The 26,073-nt window shown below is 43.1% G+C and overlaps 1 protein-coding gene across 1 annotated transcript in view; it reads left to right on the forward strand.

Annotated features, from left to right (window-relative positions):
* ZDHHC17 (zinc finger DHHC-type palmitoyltransferase 17) overlaps nt 1–25,746 on the forward strand; it is a 50,761-nt gene extending 25,015 nt beyond the window's left edge. The window contains exons 7-17 of the mRNA XM_066591680.1: nt 344–506; nt 1,213–1,338; nt 2,407–2,549; nt 6,584–6,684; nt 11,066–11,190; nt 12,892–12,954; nt 13,844–13,937; nt 14,109–14,192; nt 16,197–16,354; nt 22,047–22,141; nt 24,139–25,746. Coding sequence (XP_066447777.1) covers nt 344–506; nt 1,213–1,338; nt 2,407–2,549; nt 6,584–6,684; nt 11,066–11,190; nt 12,892–12,954; nt 13,844–13,937; nt 14,109–14,192; nt 16,197–16,354; nt 22,047–22,141; nt 24,139–24,277 — 1,291 coding nt within the window. The 3' untranslated portion in view covers nt 24,278–25,746. The remainder of the gene's footprint in view (nt 1–343; nt 507–1,212; nt 1,339–2,406; nt 2,550–6,583; nt 6,685–11,065; nt 11,191–12,891; nt 12,955–13,843; nt 13,938–14,108; nt 14,193–16,196; nt 16,355–22,046; nt 22,142–24,138) is intronic.
* Nucleotides 25,747–26,073: the final 327 nt, after the last annotated feature.

The following is a 26,073-nucleotide window of genomic DNA, read 5'->3' on the forward strand; positions in this document are numbered from 1 at the left end:
CAGCCAATAACTGAGCTTGGCACTCAGTCGCTAAGCTCTGTTATTGGTTGCAGTGCCTGTCATGTCCCAGAAACGGGCAAGGCTGCAGCTTGTAAATGGAGCAGCAGAGGACAGAGCAGCGGTGTTGGGCACCGCAGGGGCACAGAGAGGGGAGTATTTTTCATTTTGTTCTCCTGCATGGGGAACTTACTTTCACAGAACAATATATAACTCGGACAACCCCTTTTTAAAGCAAAGGATTTTTATGTACTAAAGAAAAGTAGGAGTGTCTTTAAAGTTGTAAACCTAATGGTAGAAGTATGACAGATGAAAAGGAGATCTTGTTTCTGTCTTTCTTTTCTAGTGTGGACCCCACAAGGCTGCTCCTTACATTTAACGTGTCTGTTAATCTTGGTGATAAATACCACAAGAACACTGCGTTACACTGGGCTGTATTAGCTGGAAATACTACAGTCATTAGTTTGCTGCTTGACGCTGGTGCCAATGTTGATGCACAGAACATTAAGGTAAAACTAGTTGGAGTTAAGTAGAGAATTTTATTTTCCTTCTTTAAGTGGGGTTTACACGGGGCCGATTTGCTGCAGAATTTCTGCGCGAACCCTCCGCACAGCGAGTCTGTAGCATTTACAGTAGCAGCAAAGTGGATGAGATCTTAAAAATTTTGTCTACAAGTAATCCACACGAAATCTGTGCGGACGTTACCTTGTGGTGCAGAATTCAATTCCACAGCCTGTCAATTTTATCACCATCACTGATGTAGGCATTATGAATGCTGTATCAGTCTGCAGTGTTACAGTAGCCCTGCTTACCCTGTTTCCCTGAAAATAAGACATGCCCTGAAAATAAGACATAGCATGATTTTCCAGATTTTTTGAGGATGCAAAATGATTTTTCAGGCTTTTTGAGGATGCTTGAAATATAAGCCCTACTCCAAAATTAAGCCCTGCTAACAGTTAATTTAAAAAATCAATTTAAATAGTGTCCAGGCAGCTATACATGTAAAAAAGTTAAACCTTTTGAAACAAAAATTAATATAACACACTGTCTTATTTTCAGGGAAACACGGTAGATACCTTTTATTTAACTTCCATGTTATTGTCATGTTTAAGGACAACTTTCATTAAGTATACCTTGTATATCTAATTTAAAGTTATGACATGTCTAAGCAGTTGTAGCCTAAGAAAACCTTGTATACTGCATGTAATCCAACAGGGAGAATCCCCGCTCGATCTAGCAAAGCAGAGGAAAAATGTCTGGATGATTAACCATTTGCAAGAAGCGAGACAAGCTAAAGGCTATGATAATCCCTCATTCCTGAAAAAGCTAAAGGCAGACAAGGTAAGAAGTAGCGTTGTGATGCATGGTGATTACATCCCTGGGCCTTCTGTATTCTTTTATGGGCAGTGAAAAGAGTACTAGATGAATGTATTTAAAATACTGAAATAAATTTTCTGATAGAGTTTTTATAGATTCAAATCCTAAGAATATACCAGAAAGTCAAGCGGCCGTGTTTAGAAAAAAAGCCCCCTACATAATTTTTAAGGTCTTTTTTGTCTGTGACAAAGTATGAACTATTAAAATAAAAAAAGAATATCCCAGCACTCATATATTTTATGGAAGTAGAGATGGCTGGCATGTTGTGAAAATCATGGGCGCCTTAAAGGGGTTGTCTCGTGCCGAAACGTTTTTTTTTTTTTTTTTCAATAGGCCCCCCGTTCGGCGCGAGACAAACCCAAAGGATGGGTTAAAAAAAAAAAAAAAAAATATATATTACTTACCCGAAACCCCGCTCTGCGACGTCTTCTTTCTTCCTTCTCCAAGATGGCCGCCGGGATCTTCACCCACGATGCACCGCGGGTCTTCTCCCATGGTGCACCGTGGGCTCTGTGCGGTCCATTGCCGATTGCAGCCTCCTGATTGGCTGGAATCGGCACACGTGACGGGGCGGAGCTACGATGACGACGCGGGACCAGCTCTCCGGCACGAGCGGCCCCATTCACAAGGCAGAAGACCGCACAGCGCAAGCGCGTCTAAAAACGCCAGAAGACAGCGAATTTAGACGGATCCATGGCTACGGGGACGCTAGCAACGGAGCAGGTAAGTGAATAACTTCTGTATGGCTCATATTTAATGCACGATGTACATTACAAAGTGCATTAATATGGCCATACAGAAGTGTATACCCCCACTTGCTGCCGCGAGACAACCCCTTTAATATGTCTTGAAGCATTTATTGTAATAATAAGAATCTTCAATGGACCAGGCTTTCAAACTAGAAATAACAAGTCATTACAGGTCCTTTATAAAATAGTATATTTGAGATGCTATATAGTTTTTTTTATTTGTTATTTTTTTAACGTATTGTAAACTTTGGCTTAATATGTTGTTTTTTGCTTACTTTTTCAGGAATTTCGCCAAAAAGTAATGCTAGGAACGCCATTCCTAGTCATTTGGTTGGTTGGATTTATTGCTGATCTTGATATTGATTCCTGGTTAATTAAAGGACTCATGTATGGTGGAGTTTGGGCAATGGTGCAATTCTTATCAAAGTAAGTCAACATATGTGGAAGATTTCATGGCAGATCTATTTTTTATTTTCTTTCACTCATTCATTTCAATGTAATTAAATCCACAATCACTTTTCCACAACAAATCGAGAATTCTACTTGAATCCACAACTTTTTTTCCTTTTCCCCCCTGCTGTTAGTGGATAGATTTAGTTTAAAACCCCGTTCATTAACATTGTACTGTACATTATAGTGGAATTTTCATGCAAGTGTGAAACCTGCCTTAGGCCTCATGTCCACGGGGAAAGTCAGGCCCGCTACGGATTCTACATGGAGAATCCGTAGCGGGTCCCTCCTGCCCCGCGGACATAAGGCAAAAATAAAAATTAACTCACCTCTCGCCCGCTCTTGATCTTCTCTCCGTCGCGGCCGGATCTTCTTTCTTCGGCCCGGCGGATGCGCAGGGCACGTCGGGTGAGTAAATTCCAATAGAAGCCTGTGGGAGCTGTCCCCGCGGGAGACCCGCACGAAAATGGAGCATGGTCCAGATTTTTTCATGCTCAGTTTAAAAAAAAAAAAAAAAAAATCACTTTTATTGACCATCCGCGGGTATTTATCTACCCGCGGGTGGTCAATGCATCCCTATGGGATACGGATCCGCAGGCAGGAGAAGAGTTAAAATCCGCTGCGGATTTTAATTCTTCTTTTGCCCGTGGACATGAGGCCTAACAGTTCAGACTGACAGGAACAAACCATGTGACATTGGGCTCCAACCCCTTTTCCCTCTGATCTAGAGATGCATTCACTTATCTTAGGACTGTTTTTTTTCACAGGCTATGTGGATGGCGGTCGTTTTGTTGAATTTCCCCCCCCCCCCCCCCCCCTCCCCCCGTGAACATGAGGCCTAAAAGTTTCCCTAGTTGCTAGATTAATTCCTGGGAAGTTGGTCTCATCGTCCCCTTTGTTCCCAATAATGGGAACTATTCAATTTCCTGAGGTTATTTCCATGCCCTTTTTCAAGCGTGGCATCTTTCAGGCAGATGCTGGGCCTATCTTTTTTTTTTTTTTTTTTTGGACAGGCTCTTGGTGGCTTACATGGTTGGACTTGGTATCCATCTCAGAGTGTCTCAATGGGCCTTTGTAGATCTATGCAAATAGCCCATTTTAAGAGGTCTCTCCTTCCTTCAGGAGGATTTTCTAGACCAATGGCTTTAACTGAAAGAGCTTACTTGGGTTCAAGCCCTACCTGTGATTCCCTCTTTGTAGTCTACTTTCTCCTGGGGTTATTGCCTCAAGGCTTTATGCCGGCTTCACACGGGTGGACCAGATCCTGCATGCAGAAGGCCCGCAGCAGACTCCAGTCGGTGACCCCCCCCCCACATACCTAAACTTTCTGTATTGTGTATGACTACGGCCGCTCACCATTGGTCATGCGCAGTAGTTTGTTTTCTTCTTTATGGAGGTCACCGTTACTTTTTTCTCTTCAATATACATTGGGTTCTGATTTCTGTTATAGTGGAGTAAATGAAACCTTGTGTAAATGGTTTTTTAATTGTGTTGTTACTCTCTGTAAGGCTGCAGTCACGCAAGGCGTAAATCCCACAAAATGACTGCAGGAAATTCTGCTACGGAAAGACCGCTTCAAAACCTGCGCGGGTTGTGAAACTGCTTCGCTGCCTGTATTCCTCTACAGCCATCTCGCTCCATAGAGAGGAGAAATTGCAGCAGTGGAAACGGTGATACAGTTGACATGCTGCGGCTTTAAATTCCACACAGCATGTCTTTTGGCGCGGCTTGTCCGCAGCATGTGGGTGAGATTTTTGCAAATCTTGTCCACTTTGCTGCTTGGGCTCAGGTTTAAGATTGCCGGCGGATTTTCCGTGCGGAAAGTCTGCACGGAAATTCCGCCCCTTGGGAACCCAGCCTAAGATCCAAAATAATCTTGTGGATGTACCGCTGAATGGTCAACAAATAAAAAAAGGCAAATGGCCAGCTCCTGGGATTCTTCAGGTCTCTTCAGCCACGCCTGATAGCCCTGTTCCAAGTAGATCACTGCTGCTCATAATGTGTACATAGGAGCATTCTGGGAACACACCAACCATGTGCCACTAAGCCCTGGTAATTATAAAAAAAAAAAAAAAAAAGTTTCATAAAAGTAATGTTGCATATAAATACGAAGAAATGATCAGTCACTCTATACAAGCCTATGACATGTACAACGTGAGCCTCATAGGTCTGCATAAAAAAAATAAATCTGATTCCAGTTCACACAACATAATGCTATGGGGTTTGTATTCTGTACAGGCCACATGATATCATGGAATATGGAGCCCCGGAACAGAACTGCCTGCAGTACATTCTGACTCTTGTGTTTTACAAACGTGCAAATATTTGATTAAAAGGGAGAAAAAACCGTTCAAGTGCTGCTGTTAAAGAGAATCTCTCACCAATATTCTAGTGCCCTATCGGAGTGACCATTTATTTCTAACTGTACTTTTCCTAACCTCCAGGGTAGTCTGCCATATTTATGAGCTGAGGCTCCCCTACTGCTGGTTGGTAACAATCTTCTGATGCACAGTATAAAGCTGGTTCTCTACAGGCGAGATGTCATTGCGAGATCCGCGGTGATAAATCTCACACGGAGCTCGTGTAACACACTTTCCATAGGATAACTATGGAAAGCGCAGCCTACTGCACACGAGCGGAGATTCATAGCGATTTTTTTTATTTTTTTTTTAAATTTATTTATTTTTTGCTCGTGTGATTAAAATCGTGGCATGCCGCGATTCCCTGCGGTGAGCCTTTTAGTGCTCCCCTCTCCTCACCCGCGGTGTAATATCGCTAGCGATATTCCATCATGGCCTTGGACAGGCAGCCTTAGAAGAAAGTGGTCAGTCAACAGCAGGGAGTCGGGGATTAGCCCACCACTCAAGATTGGCTATGACTACAGCCTTGGCCCGCTGCAGCAGGGAAGCTGTGGTTTTATGGAAAGAACAGCAAGAAATAAAGTGAGCGTTTTGGATCCAGGGTGTCGGGTAGGAAATCCTAAACATGGTGACAGATTCCCTTTAACTGAATGTCAATATAGTTAACCACTGGTCAGGCAAGACTGAAAACTAAGGGTTTAGTTTGTAAGGCACAAACGGGATTATTATGGCATGGATGCCAAAATTCTGACATATAAAAGTCAGTCTTGCCACATGCCAAAACTGCCACTTTTTAGTCATGAACACTGCCACCACTTTTTTTTTTAAGTGGATGGGACAAGGTATTTAAAGGGCATGGCCAACCACAGCCCTTCATATTCACTAGCATGTGATGCTCGGAGGTCCCATCAGATGAAACTAATGAACGAAGAGGCTTGCACCACATAATACATTTGTCTTGGTAAATGGGCGCAGGGTTTACTAAGACCGACATGTGAGACTCCAGTCTAAGTAAATATGCCCCAAATTGCTGATGGCTTTATTAGAGCTGCTGTTTCCATTGTGCTCATGTAGTGCCATCTGTTTCTGTAAAGTCTTTCAGTACAAGTTCACTTGAGACAATCCTTCATGGGACTACATCCTGCATCCTGCAGTGATGTGCAGTAGTCTTTTATACATTCGCATGACAATTGCTGAACACAGTCAATGGGGATTTTAGGCTTGATCCTTGTTTTAGGTGAAAAAAAGGGAAGTAGGATTAGACTAAATTAGAAATGTATCCCAATATGGAGCTTGATACCCAGCCATACTATGTTGTGATATGTGCAGTATACTAGAGCTGTCGCCACTGTTCAGATTACATTTCTGAACCATGTTTGGTGGATGTGCCGGAAGGACGGAATCTTATTTTTGCATACGCTGGGGTGATATTTGGCATAGTTGACTATGCTATCCTACGTAGAGGGATGCAGTAAAAGAATATATACCATTTGGGGGGTGGGGGTGTAAATTAATGTATATTTTGTGTGTGTGGACATCCTGTGGACAGGAGATAACTGGCTGAGATGGGGGAATAACCCCTTAAAGTCAATGCAGCAATTTTATCTGTATTTAGCATCTAATTCATTGTTTTCCCTTTTTTTTGTGCAGGTCTTTCTTTGATCATTCTATGCACAGTGCTCTTCCACTTGGGATATACCTGGCCACCAAGTTTTGGATGTATGTTACCTGGTTCTTCTGGTTTTGGAATGATATCCTTTCTCGTGATACATTTAGCAGGGATTGGCTTTGAAGATCAAATTCCTTTCCACTTCTACAAACGTCTTGTCCACCTTCTTTCTATAGTAAACATGATTGATAGTAGGTCAGTCTGATGGTATTTCTGCTGTATGATCTAGGGTACAATAGAACAGGAGAGGGTGGTTGATGTGCTAAAATTCATCTTTAGTACCCCGGCGTGGCGTCGCTCGGCCCCCTGGGTACCCCGGCGTGGCGTCGCTCGGCCCCCTGGGTACCCCGGCGTGGCGTCGCTCGGCCCCCTGGGTACCCCGGCGTGGCGTCGCTCGGCCCCCTGGGTACCCCGGCGTGGCGTCGCTCGGCCCCCTGGGTACCCCGGCGTGGCGTCGCTCGGCCGGCCAGTTCTGGAAAGCTTTTAGTTAATACTTTAATGCATTTTGTATGTAGGGCAGCTGGTTTTAGGTGAAGTGAGGCAGGTCTTGTGTATGTGGAAATGACATTTTCTTCCTGGCATCTCCCTCCTGTTTCCTCCTCTGTTCCCCTGATTTCATGCCTCTCGTCTTGCTGACTCATAGCATTCAGTTGTAAAGTATTCTGGCTCTCCTTCATTTCACTTGCATCCAGCTAAAAGTCCATTTAAGGCTTCACATAGTTAGTTGATGACGTCCGTCTAGACATGTGTGCATATCCTAGTTCCCTGTGAATCACATGGAGCCCTTGTTTGCCTGCACTCCTCTGCATTCTTTCCTCAGGGCTAAATATGGTTTATTATCACTTCAGTTCAGTTCTTAGGATTTCCAGAAGTGCAGAGACTTACTGAGTGCCAGTAATGGTTTAACTGGTTTTTAATATGTACACTGCACTTCAGTGGAATGTATAATCAGAAAATGTCCAATTGTAGAAAGTTATTTTTTTTAATGTTAAACAGCTTTTTTTAGAATTTTTTTAAAAATTTTTTTTAAAGGAATTTCAGTATCCTGATCTATATTAAAGAAAAACCCACAAAAATACAAAACGAAAAACTGTAATATTGGTGAGAGTGAGAGATCCAAGCGTGTGCTCACCCATCTATAGTAAAGGCCTACACACAGATTAGTAGAAAGCCTGACCTAGTGTGTGTTTTGATTTTGAGATATATCTGATATATATTTCTCCTGAGCATGGAGAGGTTAATATATAAATCTATTCAATGCTCAGTGGAATTAAGAATAATTAAAGGCATCGGCTATTTCTAAAGCACAAAATACCCGGGGCAGGCTGACGTGAAGGTCCCTTTGTGTGATGCCCCACTGGCCTACTTTTATAGACACTGCCGTTATTCTTCAAAAGGCTCCGCAGACTTTTTTCTTTTATTATTAGTACATTTAATTAAAATATCTCCTGGAAAACAACATTCCAAAGAAGCATATTGTACAGAACGGGAAATTGGCCAAGAAAATATTTGACGCCTATAGCAACCAATCAGAGCACAGGTTTCATTTTACCTCAGCAGTTCAAGAAATGAAAGCTGCGCTGTGATTGGTTGATAAAGTAACATACCTATTTTCTTTAGACAGCTTTCATAAGAGTGTGGTGTCAGGCTACTTTTCTGTGGCCCACACTGTAGATGTGATGGTGTGTGTGGCATAGCGTGTAGTTACATAATGCATCCACATGTGGGCAGAGTTGTTTTGGGAATGCTGCACCACAGCAAGCGTGTGTGTATGTAATCTATTCTAGTAAACGGATCCGCCACTCAAAGTAGGTTATAGTCACAGTTTACCTATTCTCCCCTGCACAATGACCTCTGCACAGGTCCCTGAGAATGCCTAGGGCAATCTCCCATAGAAGTCAGTATTGCGCCCCCCCCCCCCCCCATCCATTGTCTGAGTGTTCCATGCGGTTGCCGTAAATCGCATCTCAGCTCACACAAGATGGCAGCCTGCATAGTTCTGTGCAGACAATAAAGTAAAGCTACAATCAGGAAATATAAACAGATTAGAAAAATGAAATCTATTCCACTATCTGGTTTTAATTATTATAAAAAAAAATAACTCCTTCCTCTTAGTGGATTTGTTTTGGCATGTATTTCATTATTTACCCCATGTTGATCCTGATGTGTTGATGGTGCTCTGCAAAGACCAGATGTATTAAGTTATACTGTTTTGTTAATGGTTTCTAGAACTTGTGCTTATGTGACCACTAACATACGTGCAGTCCACTATATCTAAAATGTCATTTTTAGTGTTGAAAAACCTCAAGTGCTGGCCACCAGGGGTTTCACTTCCTGCTAACTTGCTGTCCACTGCCTGTTATGTGACGTGTCTAGCAGCAGAGACAAATTACAGAAAATGGGAATGGGTCTTGGCTTTCTGCTGTCTCATGTCTCGCTAATAATTCTATGGAGAGGGGAGGAGGAAGGGCTCCTGGAGCGAGACAGACAGAAGTAGAGACCCTCACACAGGTACTTCTGCAGGCGATGGTGCTTGCTGTCTCATAGATACTGAAATGTTATATGCACTGCTCAGTACTGCTGTATAATGTCTTCCATGCAGCTGTTACATATGAAGGTGCTACAGAGAAAGTGAGTTATTCTGCTTGCCTATGTATGCAGTGAATGGGAGACATAGGCTACTAGTCTCCACCTAGTAGCTCAGTGAAGGCTGAGAATTACAGATGCAGCCTACAAAGGTGAATACAGGTGAAAATGTAGGACACAAAGCCTATAATGGCCAGAATAGTTATTCCTCATGTACACACATGACAGTTTATTCTGAAAAGTGCCCTGATAGCGCGGGCATACGTCAGCAAATTTTCTTACCGTATTTTTCGCTTTATAAGGCACACGGGATGATAAGACGCACCCCCGTATTAGAGGAGGAAAATGGGGGGGAAAAAATACTTTGAACTCCCACAGGGACAGTGCAGGGGATAGTACCGGGCAACGGAGAAGCAGAGGTCTGAAATACCTGAGCTCCGTGTCACAGCTGCACTTGTGTACGGCAGGAGGAAGGGGAAAAAGCCATTTGGTGCAGGCGGGGAAGCGGCAGACGTTCCCTCCGGGGCTCACTACCACTCAGCAGTACGTATGGGCGGCAGTGGGAAGAGGGAAAACTGCGAACTGATCACACATTTGTTTGCACGACCGCATTTCAGTTAGTACAATCGCGCTGAATTTCAGCACGTTCGCTTTATAAGACGCACTGACTTTGGTGGGGGTGGGGGGACACACGTAAAGTGCGTCTTAGGCGAAAAATACCGTAAGTGTTTAGTCTTGGTAGAGCAGCTTACTCTGTTTCCATTTGAGATGCTTGTGTTAGGTTCTTACAGTTAGACGTATATGAGCATTACCACCAGGTTGTGTTACTCAATACTGCTGTTACACTCAGTGTTAACACAAAGTGCCTATGGAGCTGATCCTCTCCTCTCCGCCCTCGTCGCTCTGTCGGTGGTTCCGCGCCTCCTCGCGGACATCGTGGTTGCAGGCTGAGGTCAGCGTTTGCTGTCTTGTAAACGGTCTGCTGCGCTCTATAATTGCAGGTTTACTGGACATCACAGGCTGACGGCAGCCATTAGAACACTCTCACACAGGCGATCGTAAAAATGCTGCATCTGTAAATGCGACGTACTTACTACGGCAGAGCTGCTTCATGCAGCGCTTAGTGTTAGCCTTTGCCTACAATGTTACTGCGCTTTTACCGCAGTAACAACTCTGGCAAAGAAAGCCGATGACGTCAAAACTTTCACTTTCCCTCCCGGTGGCATGGAACGCTATGTTCAAAAACGCTGTACGCCGCATTCTACTGCGTTGAAAACCCTCGCCATTGATTTCAACGGGGAAGGCATCGCGTTTTAAAAGCTGAAAATTCAAGAAACGCGGCATTAGAACTCTAGTCTGGGAAGCACCATTGAAATCAATGGAGTTGTTTTTACAGCGTTTATTTAGCGTGGCGTTTGAAACTCCACAGTAAACGCTGTAAAAAGTGGCATGTATGAGGGTGGCCTTAATCAAAATGGCACAGCGGAGACCAGTGTGGCAGCGGGGAGATGAGAGGATCAGCTCTTTATTATGTTTGCCCTGGGGACCAGCTTATTAAAAAAAAAAAATTACCTGGAACAACTGCATTAGGCAGATGACATAAACTGGACGAACCCTCATTTTAAAGGTGTGGGGGTGTGGGGCGGGGGGGGGGTGTGGGTGTGGGGGTGTGGGGGGGGGGTGTGGGTGTGGGGGTGGTTTTTTTTCTTTTTCTTATTTTCTTTTTTCCGTCTGTGTGATTCCACGAACAAGCCTTCTGTTGTCTTCACATGACTAGATTATGTCTATCCAGGTCTAATGTGTGAACAGATATGCCTTAAACAAGTGGTTTTTATTTTTTGCATGTCACTTTGTTGATCTTCCTTAATTTGTAGCACATCTGAATTTTCTCTTCATCCATCTTCCATTTTTGGCAAACAGTGTCGCACTGTTCTACAATTTTGGTAAATCCTGGAAATCTGATCCGGGCATTATCAAGGCCACAGAGGAACAAAAGAAAAAGGTAAAAAGCAAATCTAGCTTGTCTCGCAGGAGGGAGCAAAGGATCGTAAACCTGGATCTATTCCAACTTCTTTATGGCTCTGCCCACACTTGCTTGTCACTAATGATGCGTTTAGACGAACGATTATTGTTCAGAAAATCATTCAAACGAGCAAAACTGAACAATAATTTTTTAGCTTAAGCTCCACCGACGACTGAACAACAAACGAGAATCGTATGCTTCTAGTCTGTCCTTCAGTTTCAGCCGGCATAAAAAATCTGCGCCAGCCAGTTTAAACGCTGATCGTTCAATGAGAATCATGCAGTCCAAACAGACTGCCCGGGCACGGGTGAGCTGGTGATGTCACCAGCCTGTTTGCTCGAGAGATTCTCGACCCATGTAGAAGGGGCATCACAGATGCCAAGCTTTCCTATTCGGCAGATGAATGATGTAGTGGTGGTGATGGCGGTGAACGTATGGTGGCGGCAGCATGGGACTGCAGGAAGACTGGAAAATGTAACCTTGTAGGTAAAATTCAGGATCCAAAATCTAATAAAAACTCACTGTTACTGAAGCATCCAAATCAAGATTCACAGTCGTGCAGTCCTGTTTTTTTTTTTTGTTTGTTTTTTATGCATTTTTGCCTTGGGACCTATAGTCATGGCATTGTATGGCAAAGCAATCCAAAACTGAAAAGGCATAAGTAGATGATTTCCTGTGTATAGCTTTTGGATCCTAATTACTGCTTTAACCCTTTCCAATCCACTGTCTGATGTGGATTGAAGCTTGTACAGCTTCAATGTCAGAAGACGTCCGACAAGGTATTCTTACCGTCTAGTGCCAGCCACTGCGCTGTTGGAGCCTCTTTGGCGCACACACACTGGCTTTAGCCAGCAGATGGCACCTTTGTATAACAGCAAAAAGAGAGCCTTTTAGGAAACCCTGAATACAAAATTAGATTGGAAAGAGATAATAAAAAATGGTCTATCAATTTTGGATGCTGGATTCTACTTGCAGCTTGAGAGCCTCCTCTTGGGAACTGTATCTTTCTTCAGTGAAATGGGTAGCATTACCTCCCATTGGGGGGGGGGGGGGGGGGGGCTAGCCCTTGTTTGCTTGTGAAGATTACCGTTTTATAACAGTAGTTAGGAGTAAAGTATGCATGTGGGTACCCTCCTATTAAGAGATAAGCTGTGTTTACATGATGCAGAGATGGATTGTCTCAGCTCTTATTTGCATTAGATATCATGTACCTTTTTACAGCTCTGTACAGATTGAATTGTACGGAGCACTAATAAGGCACCTGTAGATTTCTAGAATGCCCGACTCTGTCCAGACATCTTTGATTTCATGCAGAGATTTTCCCTGTTGGATTCCATATGCATACTGCTCTGGGTATGATACTACAGAGCTTATAACCTTGAAATGCATCTCTGCATGGAGGACTATACCAGGTCGAGTGCTCGGCACTCTATATGCGTGAGCCCTCCTCTATAAAGATGGGTAAACCTTTGGTTGCTATGTGAAAGAAGACGGCTTTTTATGTAAGAATTGTTTAGAACAAGTGGACTTCTTGTACAAAAGTCCATGTTTCATTTTTCCACAGTTAGGAAAAAAAAATTGAACTTTTAATTGAATATGTATTTTTGTTTTTGAGGTGCTTTTGTATGGAAATGATGCACAGCTTAAGTTATTAAATGTTTGGTATTTTGTCATTATTAGACAATTGTAGAGCTTGCTGAAACTGGCAGCCTGGATCTGAGTATATTCTGCAGTACCTGTTTGGTGAGTATATCCTGTTACATAAGAATAAAAGATTGTTGTCACAAGGAAAAAAAAGGGGGGGGGGAGGGGATTCTTAAAGGGATTCTTTCATCTGGTTCATGCTGCCCGAGCCACAGGCAGCATGAACCCGGGACAGCAATGCTTCTTGCCCTCGAGAGGGTTTCATTCTGCAATTCTGCAGCCTATCAGAATAAATACACGTTAAAGTTTGACTCAGAACTGAGCTCCAAATCATGGGGCGGGCCATGCCAGCCTCTCCCCACTCACTGCATGACAACTGACCGCTCTCTTCCTATACACAAGCAGGGACAGCAACTGCCAATCTTCATGCAGTGGGCGGGGAGAAGCCTGCGGGGCCCACTCCCATGACTCGGAGTTCAGCTCCAAGTCGAACATCAAAATATATTCTTTCTGAAACGCTGCATTGTTTCAAAATAAAGCTCTTACGGGAACAACAGGCAGTCCTGTCCCGGGTTATGTTGCCCTTGGTTCGGTCAGCATGAACCTGATGACGGAATCCCTCTTAAGGGTGCACTCACACACTGCAGGAAGTGCTGCAGATTTTCTGTAGCGGAAAGGCTTACGATTTAAAGGGAACAGGAGTTAAGAAAATCCTATTTGCATGTAGGGGAAAAAATCCGCTATGGTTTTGTTGTAACGGTACTGTAACTCTAACATTTTGGTTTTGCTGCGTTTCTGCAACGTGTGGACGCACCCTAAAAGGGTGAATTTATTCATGTCTATGCAGAATCTACAATACTATAAGAAGCCTTTAATTAGTATCGTGTTCTGAGTCTTACAATTACATTTCTTTTAGAATAACCTGAGGATTTCCTCCCATTAAAGAGCTTCTAAATGTCATCGTCATCTAATGCATTCCTATTTACAGATAAGAAAACCCGTGAGATCTAAGCACTGTGGGATTTGCAACCGTTGCATAGCGAAGTTTGACCACCACTGTCCTTGGGTTGGCAACTGTGTAGGTATGTAGCAGAGCGTACATTATATATCCTGTGATGGACAGTAGTTGAACAACCTTCCCACCATATAATGACCAGTTTAATCCAACCAACACTTTCCAGAGGCATCTGCTTTGGCCATTGTTTCTTTTTTAACAAAAGGCACAAACCAATATAACCCATTTCTTTGTTTAGGTGCAGGAAACCATCGCTATTTTATGGGATATCTATTCTTCCTGCTCTGCATGATATGCTGGATGATCTATGGGTGCATATCCTGTGAGTATACATTGCTTTCTGTTTTAGACAACCCTTGATCGAACACCATAGCTGACGGTCTTTATCATTTTAGTTCATGTTGGTTTAAGGACTACATTTTTATGGACCATATATTACAATATTTGGGTCCGGACTGGAGGCTAGGTTAGTACCTGGAGCTGCTGTCGCAGCCAGAGTTACAGGTGAAGACCTTTCTGGGTTGAAATGTAATTAAAGTTGGCTTGGGTTCTGTAATATCCCTGACCCAGCAACCACATTTTAGTGATCGTGTGATCTTCTCAAGTAACTTCTGAGAGGTACCAGGAGTAATCAAGTTGGTGGCACCGATTGCTTCCTATGTAATACTTGCTTTCCAACTTCTCACTTAGTAGTGTGTATATAATAATTGACAAAGTAGAAGTGGTTAAAAGAAATAATAGTTCGGCACGCAGTAGTGGACTGAATGCTTTAGAGCGCCTTCACACTGGCGAGCATAATATATGGCCATGATTCACAGCCCAATATCTCACTTGCCACCATGTGAAAGCCCTGTGGTTGTGATGTGTTTCCACATGAAAACGTCCTTTCATCATTTCGGGGATGAAGGGAATTCCTGCTGCGGCTGTGACAGCTGCGGCAGAGGTCTGTGGGGTTCTGCCATTGCTTTCAATGGGGCTGGCTGCAGCATTGAAAACAATGGGTGATCCCTCAGCTAGGTAGGACCAGCTGTGATTTGTTTCCTGCATAGCATTGCGGTGCCATGCAGGAAAACATCACTAATGTGAATGAGCCCATTCGAAAGAATGGGGTTCATACTTGTGCGTCTCGCAGCGCACAAATCTTGCACGATTTTGACGCCAGTGTGAAGGCAGTCTTAGGGTATGTTTACATGTAGCAGAAATGCAGTGGAAAATTCTGTGGCAAAATCTGTAGCATTTCTGCAAAAGCCACAGAATCAAATTGGAGTATAAATCTGCTGCATTACAGCCGATTTCAGCAGCCATAGCCCTCCCTTCACTTCCAAGTTCTTTGCACCGTCAGCGCTTCCTGCACCTGACAGCTGCTAGTCAGGTGATGCCACTACTCCTTTGGAGAAGTCATTAATAGTAGATCAGTCCGCTGCCCTGGATCCTTGCCCGATCGGCTGTTCCCTGGGCTGGTGCACTCATGCACTGAGCGGATTTCTGCAAGAAACAGACAGCTCCATGCGCAAAGCAGTGGCCAGGCTTAGTATTACAAGCAGAGCTCTAATTGAAGTGAATGGGAGCTTGGTTGCAGTGCCAATACCAAGCTTGGCTACTGCAGAAATTGACTCGCTGCATGAGCACAAAGGCCTGGTGAATAGCTAATCAGTGAGGATCCTAGGCAGTGGACCCCTGCCGATCTAGTATTGATGGCCTTTGCTTAGGAAGAAAGGCCATTAATAGTTTACAACCTGAAAAACCTCCTTACGGTTTAGCTCTGTAAAGCAAAGCCGCCTTTTTAACTAATCTGACATCTATTTGGACAACAACTTCCAAACTTATTTTATGGAAACCCTTAGGAAAATACTCCTCGCATAAAGTAAAGTATTCTATAGTCTGTATTCTGGCTAACATTTGCTGACGTCACCTCCTCCCATGCCAGTCATCTTTTCAGCAGGTTAAAATTAATGTGTCATCCCCACTGTAAAAATGGTAGTACTTGCAATGAACTGCTGGGCATGTTTTGAGAGACCTTGTATAGGAGATGGCATCACTGGGGGTCTGTAAGCTGTCCAAATAAAAGGGTATTGAGTGTTTGTGCCGCTTGATTTTCGGGTTTCTAAAATGGTCTTCTGGAGTTCCAGGAACATGAGAACCCCCAAATCAACGCTAAAGGCACACAGCACTTGGTGTGTTGAGAGCCCCCTCGTTTCACTGATTGGGGGTGACAGTGTACACCTGCTGATACGATGTGTCTAGCAATGTGTCAAATGATACATAAAACCAGAACTTGTACATTTTGTTTCAGCAGAGTACTATATTAACGTTTTTCCTTCTGTAGATTGGGGAATACACTGTGACACTACCTACAGTAAAGATGGATTCTGGACATATGTGACCCAAATTGCTACCTGCTCCCCCTGGATGTTCTGGATGTTCCTCAACAGTGTGTTTCACTTAATGTGGGTCGCTGTGTTATTGATGTGTCAGATGTACCAGGTAAGGGTGTTCTGTTTTAAAGTGACACAGATGATTGTTGACTTGCGGTTATTAGGCCTGATTCACCTGGGTAAAGCCAAACCTCAATGGCAATTCAATAGAACTAAAGGGCATGAGCTGCTGTAACCAACCTTTACCACTGCTTATGCCCAATAGAAGTCTGTCCTGTCTAGCCCTTGTTTTTCCTAAGGCAGTCCTCGGCAGGGAGTATGAGGCCGTTTACACTGTATGCACAAACAGTATGTGCTTTCCACTTTGCCCTTTCCTTTTATTCTGTAGAGTAGTGTTTCTAAAATACCTAGCGGACCATGTAGGAAAATTGCATTAATTTTAAACCTTTTATATTTTTAAGCCTTTTCTTAATTTATAATTACCATATTTTTTGGACTAAAGGCTGAACTTGTTAGCAAAAATCTTGCTAAAAATTGTGTGTCCCCCTATTGTCCAAAGTCAGGGGGGTCCAGCAGCGATAGACCCCTCTGATCGCTTCCTTCCTGCTCAGGAAGAGCACTGCTAAAGCACTCTCTCAGATCGATAAGAGAACTCTGTGGCTGCAAACTTCTCTCACTGCCCTGCTCTTCAGGAGAAGGTCACAGTAGGCTTCTGGATACACTTGCGGCACATTGTAGAAAATTATCCCTAAACTTACAGTCCAATAAAAGAAATGCAATACTCAAAACTTCTATCAATGATCACAATAATATAACAGTTCATTACAGAAATACAGCCCCAGAACCAAGCTCAATACATAAGTACAGCACCAGAACCAACATCAATAAAGGGATAAATTATAAAGTCAGCCCCTGCTATTTAAGTATGATTTCCGCCCTGGCAAGCTCCACGCAAAAGCGAAAAGCTGTTTGATGGGATGCCATTAATATGACATTAGCTTTTGGGGATTTCTATATAACTTTTAATCCATTTTAGAATTGAAGACCAAACCAAATATGGATAAGACGAGCTTCTAGAAAGTTCCACTATAATAAATCAAAGGCTTTCATTGTATCTAGTGAGGCTAAGGCCCAGGGCATAATGTACAACCTGCCAAGTTGAATTGTCTGGACTTGGTGAATATTTATTGTTGTAGATTTGCCAGGCATGAAGCTGGTTTGATCTGGGTGGATAATAGAATGACTAGGATTAATCTAGTGGCTAGTACTTTAGTTAGAATTGTCCAGTGAAATTGCTCAGTAGGAGTTGCAGCTGGTGGAGTCTTTACTGGGCTTGAACAAAACTATGATAGCAACGTCCTAGAAGGAAGAAGGGATGATGAAAGATAGAGGCCTTATCCAGCAGCACACAATAATTTACAGAATCCAGGAAATAGATGAGGTGATCGGATGTAAAGCCACAGTGCAGGAACCATGAACTTTCAGTTCCAATATAGAGTGAAGCAGTGGCAGCATCAACAGTGTAGGCAAAAGTAAAAAGGTCTTTATTATGCCATGTTATAGGATAAAACGGGCATCGTTCTGACCAATGAAGTCTTTTTCAAGCCCTGAAAAAGGGCCATCAGTCGAAATGTTGCCTGTTTTATCCTATAACCTGAAATAATAAAGACCTTTTTTTAAATTTTGCCTACACAGTTGATGCTGCCACTTCTTCACTTCATTACTGCTTGTAATACTGGGGAGAGTTGCTCCATATATTGCTGAAAGACCTCTTTGGGAAGTCCATCTCGCCCAGGGGATTTATCTAGTGCCATGTCAGGAATGGCTTGCTGTACCTCCTCAAATTTAATAGGGGATCCAAAAGAGCCACCTGTTCATTGGAGATAACTGGGAATGTAAGACCCTCTAAATGGGTAACATTGACATTTAACCCTTCCCAATCCAATTATTTTTTTCTCATTCATTCTCCCCAGCTCCAAATAAATTGGAGCTGGTAAGAATGGATTAGAAAAAATACATTTCCCTGCATCCTCCTGAACTGACAGAGTTCAAGAGGGTGCAGGTGCTCACTGCACCGTGGGGGGGGCTTGCTTACCTGTCCGGCGTCTTCCGCATTCTCCCTCTGCCTCCCGGCTCGGCGATCATGTGACTGCTGGGGTCAGGTGGCACCGAGCGGTCACATGATCGCCGAGCCGGGAGACAGAAGGGAGAATGCAGAAGACACCAGTCAGGTAAGCAGGCCCCCCCCCCCCCACGGTGCAGGCTCCCGGCCCGGCGTTCATGTGCGGTCACATGATCGCCGGCCGGAAATCTCCGTGCATTACATAGCGCTAATTGAGCGCTATGTAATGTGTAAAGGAGAAGGCAGAAAGGGTTAAAACCCCCTTTCTGCCTTCTGCACTGGTCCTCATCGAGGACCCCTGAGGAGAAGTGTATCTGCACCCGATATGTCTGACGATTGGGTGCAGATGCACTCCTGCACTGCAGTGTCGGGCCTGCCCTGACATCGGAGCTGTGGAGGGAAATTATGATGTCGGGGCAGGCTCGACATTGGGTTGGGAAGGGTTAATGACTTAAGGCCCTTTTACATGGGCCGGGCCGGCAGTCTTTCAAACAGCTGCACAAGTGCTGATGTCACCGCTTAGGTCGTCAGCGCTCATGCAGAGCATTCACACAGTGAGTTACCGCTGGATCGCTGGCTTCTTGCTCAGCACTTAACCTCCTATGGGAAGCAGGATGCGTTCACACAGAATGAGAAGCCAGCAACCCAACAATGGTTTTTTGTTTTTTTTTAAAGCTAACTGAAAACACTGAACGATTATCGCTCAAATTTCTTAGTTTGAACAAATTTTAAGCAATAGCCATTATGTGTAAATGGGCCTTTTAGTGCTGTAGGAGCTAAATAAATGAGTATAATAGTATTTAAGTAGGTTGTTATAGCCCGTGCCTCTGATTTCTGATCCATGAGGGGTCTTTGATTTTATGGATAGGATAGAATTGGATTGGTTGTCTTGTTGAATTTGGCTAATAAATGGCTAGATTAGTTACCCATTTCATAATAAAAAAATTTTTTTTGTGAAGAATAATTAGGTTTGGTTTTAACATGTAATTTGTGTTCTATAAAGTCTGGAAAGGCCCAGACAATTTATTTTATTAGTAACAGTAGGGTGAGATGTATATAGGTTTACTGCTTGAATTACTTGAGATTCCAATTGAAGGTCTGCTTGAGAGGTGGATTTTTTTTTTTTTGCTTTTTTTTTTAATGATTTGAAATGGTAGATCTAAAGCAATCTCTAAGATAAACCTTCAGGGAGCCCCATTTTGAAGCGGATTTTGGGTATTATCATCATGAATTTGAAGAGATCGAGAAATTTGATCAGGTATACGGACATTATGACCTATTAATTTAAGCCACAAGGGGTGAAGTTTCCAGGGAGGGAATACTACCTTGTAGAGTTAGAAGTCATGGGGTATGATCGGATATACCTCTAGGACAATGAGTGACGGACAATACATGAATGGCGAGTGAAGGGGAACTAAATATATAGGCTATACGTGATTCTGCCCACAAGAATGACAAGTATATTCACAAATGTTTGGGTAGCGAAAACGCTATAGATTGATCCAGCCCAAACCATCAATCTGCTGTCTCAGAGCAGAGTCATGTACTGCAAGGGATCATGGATTTGCATGGAATCTATCCATAGACTAATCGATGACCTGATTGGAATCCCCCATTACAGAATTTCAGCAAGCGGGTACTGATGTGCATGTGTAATGGCTGCTTGTAGCACATAAGTATTATGATGTAGCAGAATATATATGCATAGGATTACATAGGGTTTAGTGTTCATCTCTGCATAGATGAATATAAATCTGCCATCTGGGTCTCTACGGACACTAATGGGATTCCAATGTAATGACTTATGAATGAGGAGGGAGACTCCTCTATAGAGTGGTATGGATGGAATGGCATGAACACTGAATCCATGGTTTCTTAGAAAGGTCTATTTTATCTAAATGTGTGTGTGTGTGTGTCTCTTGCAATGTGATTATGTGAGGGCTGGATCGTCTAATATGAGAGAAAGACGCTGCTCTCTGTACTGGTGTTACTAAACCGCGCACATTCCATGTGACACATTTTAATGACATTAGTAGATATAATAAAGCTTATCAAGGAGTAACGCATATAGGGTGCAGAGGAGACAATGTAGTGATTTCCAAAAATACACACGTACCATCATGAATAAATCATTAAAGGGGTTGTCCCGCGGCAGCAAGTGGGTCTATACACTTCTGTATGGCCATATTAATGCACTTTGTAATGTACATTGTGCATTAATTATGAGCCATACAGAAGTTATAAAAAGTTTTTTACTTACCTGCTCCATTGCTAGCGTCCTCGTTCCCATGGAGCCGACTAATTTTCGCCCTCCGATGGCCAAATTAGCCGCGCTTGCGCAGTCCGGGTCTTCTGCAGTCTTCTATGGGGCCGCTCGTGTAGAATGCCGGCTCCGTGTAGCTCCGCCCCGTCACGTGCCGATTCCAGCCAATCAGGAGGCTGGAATCGGCAATGGACCGCACAGAAGAGCTGCGGTCCACGGAGGGAGCAGACCCCGGCGGCCATCTTCAGCAGGTAAGTATGAAGACGCCGGACCGCCGGGATTCAGGTAAGCACTCTCCGTTTGTTTTTTTTTAACCCCTGCATCGGGGTTGTCTCGCGCCGAACGGGGGGGGGGGGTTAAAAAAAAAAAAAAAAAACCCGTTTCGGCGCAGGACAACCCCTTTAAGCTGTTTTAGTTTAGATAATATAGGGCGATAGAATCCTCTTGCCGAATGGGCCGTCTTGTGCCTGGATTATAATGGGATCTGTTCGGTTTCCATCTGGATGTCCAGCATTTTCATGGATAAAATGGCGTACATGCTGCAAATTTTTTTTTTTTCCCCCCGAGATTTAAATAAAAAAACTCAGCGACTGAGGCTCGAAATGGTGATATGAACAGAACTTTTGTTTGACAAGATGGAACTGTTGGCTATTAACCCTTTCACCTACCATAGGATACTAGAATAAGGAAGCACTACTCTAACCAAAGTTACTGACACTGACCCCTCAACTTTTTTTTGATCACTAGGAAAGTTTTTTACTTGATGGAAAATAATCTTTTTTTCTATTTTTGTCTTATGGACATAATAGAATCTTTACATTAGATTTGTTCAATTAGTTAAAACGCCATACTTCTATTCAGTTATCATATATAGGGTTCAGTTACTTAACTTCGGTGATCCTAGATGCAATGAGGCCGACAGTCTTCAGGTGTTCTCTTCTACTACATATTACCCGGTGCGATTGCTCGATGAGTTAAATGGCGACATAGAATACTCCATGTCACCTGCAGTGTACCCGCAGACATCACATTGGGCTTTGGAATATGCATAAAATGATTAATGGATAAGGTTTAATCTAGGATTTCTAAAGTGGGAAACGTGTGTTTTATACTGTGATCTCTGCAACAACCTTTTTCTAATAGTGCTTTATCATACGCTGCAGTTTAACATTCTGACTTGTCCACCTTTTTATACTTCCCCCTTTTTGTTCCTAATTTCTCTGTAAACAATGACAATTTGGCTATTTTACGTAATTCTGTCTTCTAAACCTACCCATTTCCTCTTGTGTTTATAGTGGCAAATTAACTCTCAAATTCAACTAACCACTGATTGAATTCTGTGTCTTGATAATTGTGTTTGCAGCCATATCCTTACAATATAATCACAGGACATTACTGTGTAATTTCTGTTTACAGATCTCATGTTTGGGAATTACTACAAATGAGCGGATGAATGCAAGGAGATACAAACACTTCAAAGTCACGACCACTTCAATTGAAAGTCCTTTCAAGTAAGCAGATCTTCTTTCTCTTTAAGGTTAAAGGCCATCTGTTTGGTCCCTGGTGGTTCCCTGGCTGAAGGCAGCAGAGTATGGTGACAGGCATGCTGATTTCAGCGGGCTGTCTCTTATAACAATTAGTTCAGCTGTTGTGGGCAGTGATGAGTCTGATTCAGCTCATTAATCATATAATTGCGCTAACGCAGGTTTCCTTACCCGTACCTCTGATTGAGTGGTCAATCAGCAACTGGAGGGTAGAGCAGCATGAATAGATGAATAGTTGCATTGGACTCCTCTCTGACCGGCGCAGCATTTTATTCAAAAGGATTTTTTTACGGAATTACTATGCTGATTGGTACAAGTGAGCACTGAAATCAGTGTGTCTGTCATTATACTGTGCAGCTCATATCCAGGGAACTATAAGCAACCTGATGGCTTCCTTTTAAGGATGTATGGAATACATTCAGACAGCTCTGGACTCGCACCAACATCATCAGCTGCTGTTTATTCTGTTGCCTCAGGAGGGGAAACTGCTCCTTTTGTTTTTCTTCTATGGTTTACCTAGTGAGAGCTTTGGAGAATGCTAAACGAGCCAGGTCCAATCCATCTGTTGGATGCTACTCAATGCTTTGTTCTTCAATAGGGTGTAATGGAAGAAGAATGACTTGTCTAAAGTGAGGTTGCAGTTGGGCTGGTATCTGGGACTCGGAGGAGTGAGATTGAACGTGGTTGGAGATAGATGGGTATATAGAGATAATATATACATTAATTATACATAATATACTTTACTAAGGTCTCATCACTGGCTGACAATCACCACGTGAAGACCAATCCTAATCCTTTAGATCAGTGTTTCCCCAACTCCAGTCCTCAGGGACCACCAACAGGTCATGTTTTCAGGATATCCTATAGTAAGAACCCCTGTGGCAATGTCTGAGGCACTGACAATAATTACATCACCTGTGCAATACTGAGGAAAACATGACCTGTAGGGGTCCCCGAGGACTGGAGTTTAGGAAACACTGATCTGCATGGATAGATGTGAAGGATTTGGATTGGTCTTCACATGGACATTGTCAGCCAGTGATGATAACTTGGTACACATTGAAGATATGCTAATCTGGGGGGGTTTTAGAACTAGAAAAACTTCACTGCTTTCTTCCAAAAAAAGCCCCACACCCATCCGCAGCTTGTGGGTAGTATTGCAGCAAGTTCAGTTTTTCATTTTTAGATTTATTTGGAATAGAAAAGAAAATTGTTGTGACCGTGTACATAGACTTTAAACTATCAGAAAATTAAGGGGATAAACTTTTGAACTGGAGAGATTGAAGTGTCATCAATCTGTCCTGGAAATCATAAACTGCCTGAGATCATAGATAGAGCAGTCCATGGCAGTGACTTTTTGTTATACCGGGAGGGATAACCTCTCTCCTTTAGGAAGAGCGCCAAGAAGGTGAGTGAGACTACTTATAAGGCCATGCATGCTCCTCTGGGTAATATGCAAATAAGTTAGTTGGAACAGTACCCCTGCAGCGCCACCTGTTGGATGGTAGCATTCCTTCAAATCAATGCTTGACCCTTTATACAGGTCTGTAGAGCAATGATTGGGAATTGCTCTACAGACCTGTATGAAGGGTGAAGCATTGATTTGAAGGGATGCTGCCATCCAATAGGTGGCGCTGCAGAGGTATTCCATCTTCCTTATTTGCATTTTGGTGTACCAACACAGACTAATGTAGGACTGAAAATCTAGCCAGACAGGTAAAAGATCCAAAGAAAATCTGGATATGTGATGCTGAAATATAAAGTCTGTAGTAATTGCATAGCAGTATAGAGCATTGGCCTAGATTTTTGCTTTTGGGATGGTTTTTTAACCTTTTGGACCACTGTTGCGTTTCATTGCTTCCTGTCTCGCTAAATGTGTGATTTAGTGCAGTAACATAACTCCGTGCTTGTGGCTAAAGTTGTTTTTGTTTGTTTTTTTTCTTTTATTTCCCATTCCATTACAGCCATGGATGTATCAGAAATATCATAGACTTCTTTGAATTCCGATGCTGCGGCCTCTTCCGCCCTGTAACGGTGGACTGGACAAGGCAATACACAATAGAGTATGAACAAACCTCAGGCTCAGGTTATCAGCTGGTGTAGTCTCCGCAGAAGCACTACTTTGACATGATCCAATATGGGTGGTACCTGAAGATGTCTATATGTCTCTCGAAAACTTGCCCCTTGAACTATAGCATGCTGTTTGTAGGGCTATTGATAAATCTTACAGTACCTTCTCTGTCAGCATTTTATCAACCGCAGTGACCATGGACAGGACCTTCTGCCCGCACTGATGTAGAGAAAGAAGACCTGGGGTGGGGGGGAAGGATTTTAATAGATCCTTGCATTGGAAATATTTTGAACAGCCGTGAATCTGCAATCTGTGTTTTCGTTCTGTGTATTTTTTTTTTAATGATTATTTATTTTGCACCATCCACAACAAAGCATGGCATTGCTCTCTCGACAAGCTTCAGTCTTGGTCTGCTTGAACAGAATCTATTCATTGCCCCTTTCTTTCTGACTACACCCGGTGGAGTGAGACTTTCTAGTAGACCATCACGATTTCCCGATGTGGCCTGGCTTGATCTACAATACTGTGGCATTTAATTCCTGTAATGTGATTTCCCAGTCGTGCTCTATCATAGTGTAATTGAAAATGTGAATCTTGATGCTGGGCGGAAGAAACGCGCATTTCTTTGGGTCGTTCAGCCTTTGGGGTTAACTTGAAGTGGGCATATGATGAGAAACAAGAAAAATGAATGTATGTTTCCTCCATTGTCTGGCTGTCAGTTGTTTTTCCCATCTGTTTCTGGATCTCGGAGCTCCAATGCTAAGTTTCCCTTTCTGAAGTCAAGCAGTCCTCCAGCAGTTGCATGCAAGTAGTCTTCTGTAGGTTTATAAGGAAACTCTAGAAAATCGCCAAATTACGTCATTAGGAGCTTGTTCAGAGCTGATGTGTTGACTGTTTTACTGTGCTCACGTCCTGGACAAAGCCCTGACAAGACCGCACTGGATACGGATGTGGAGCCAAAGAAAATGTATTTTTGTTTTTTTTTTCTTCCTTTTTTTTTTTCCCCCCCATTTTGTTTGTGCAATTTTAGTGTTTCTCTGTGTTAGTCTTGTGGGAGGGGAGGGATAGAAATGTTTAAAGGCACATATATCTATTAATTACTGGATGCTTTGTCACATTGTCACTTTCTAGTAGTTCAGCTCCAAAATTAGCTGATCAACGGTAAAACTCGTACCATGGTTTAATAGGTCTGTCACCTGTAATATATGGTATAAAAAAACAATACGGTTACAATGCATGTATATGTGCACTTCAGAGTACCATCAAACAAAACTTAGGAAACCCCCCTTCACAAATTTGATGTATTTCTTTGTGGAGTAAGCTGCCTCTTCTCACTTGAGTGGTTTCACACACTTTTTATTTTTTGGAAAAACGCCACTGCAGCTTTTCAGGCCGAGTCAGAACAAGAAGTGGATCCAGCTGGAAGGAGAAGTAGAAGACTTGCCTTTACATTCCCTGTTTCTTTTGAATCCACTTTGGCTTAAAAAAAAAAGTATCAAAAACTGCAGATTCTGTTTTTTTTTCCAAAAAAACTGTGTTAAAGCGGTTGTCTCGCGAAATCAAGTGGGGTTATACACTTCTGTATGGCCATATTAATGCACTTTGTAATATACATCGTGCATTAAATATGAGCCATACAGAAGTTATTCACTTACCTGCTCCGTTGCTAGCGTCCCCGTCGCCATGGTTCCGTCTAACTTCGGTGTCTTCTTGCTTTTTTAGACGCGCTAGCGCAGATGGGTCTTCTCCCTTCGGCTCGGCTCTGCAGCATCGGCGTTTTGGCTCCGCCCCCTTCTACGCGGCATCGTGTAGCTCCGCCCCATGATGT

The sequence above is a fragment of the Eleutherodactylus coqui genome, chromosome 2 (assembly GCF_035609145.1).
Source record: "Eleutherodactylus coqui strain aEleCoq1 chromosome 2, aEleCoq1.hap1, whole genome shotgun sequence".
Lineage (NCBI taxonomy): Eukaryota > Metazoa > Chordata > Amphibia > Anura > Eleutherodactylidae > Eleutherodactylus > Eleutherodactylus coqui.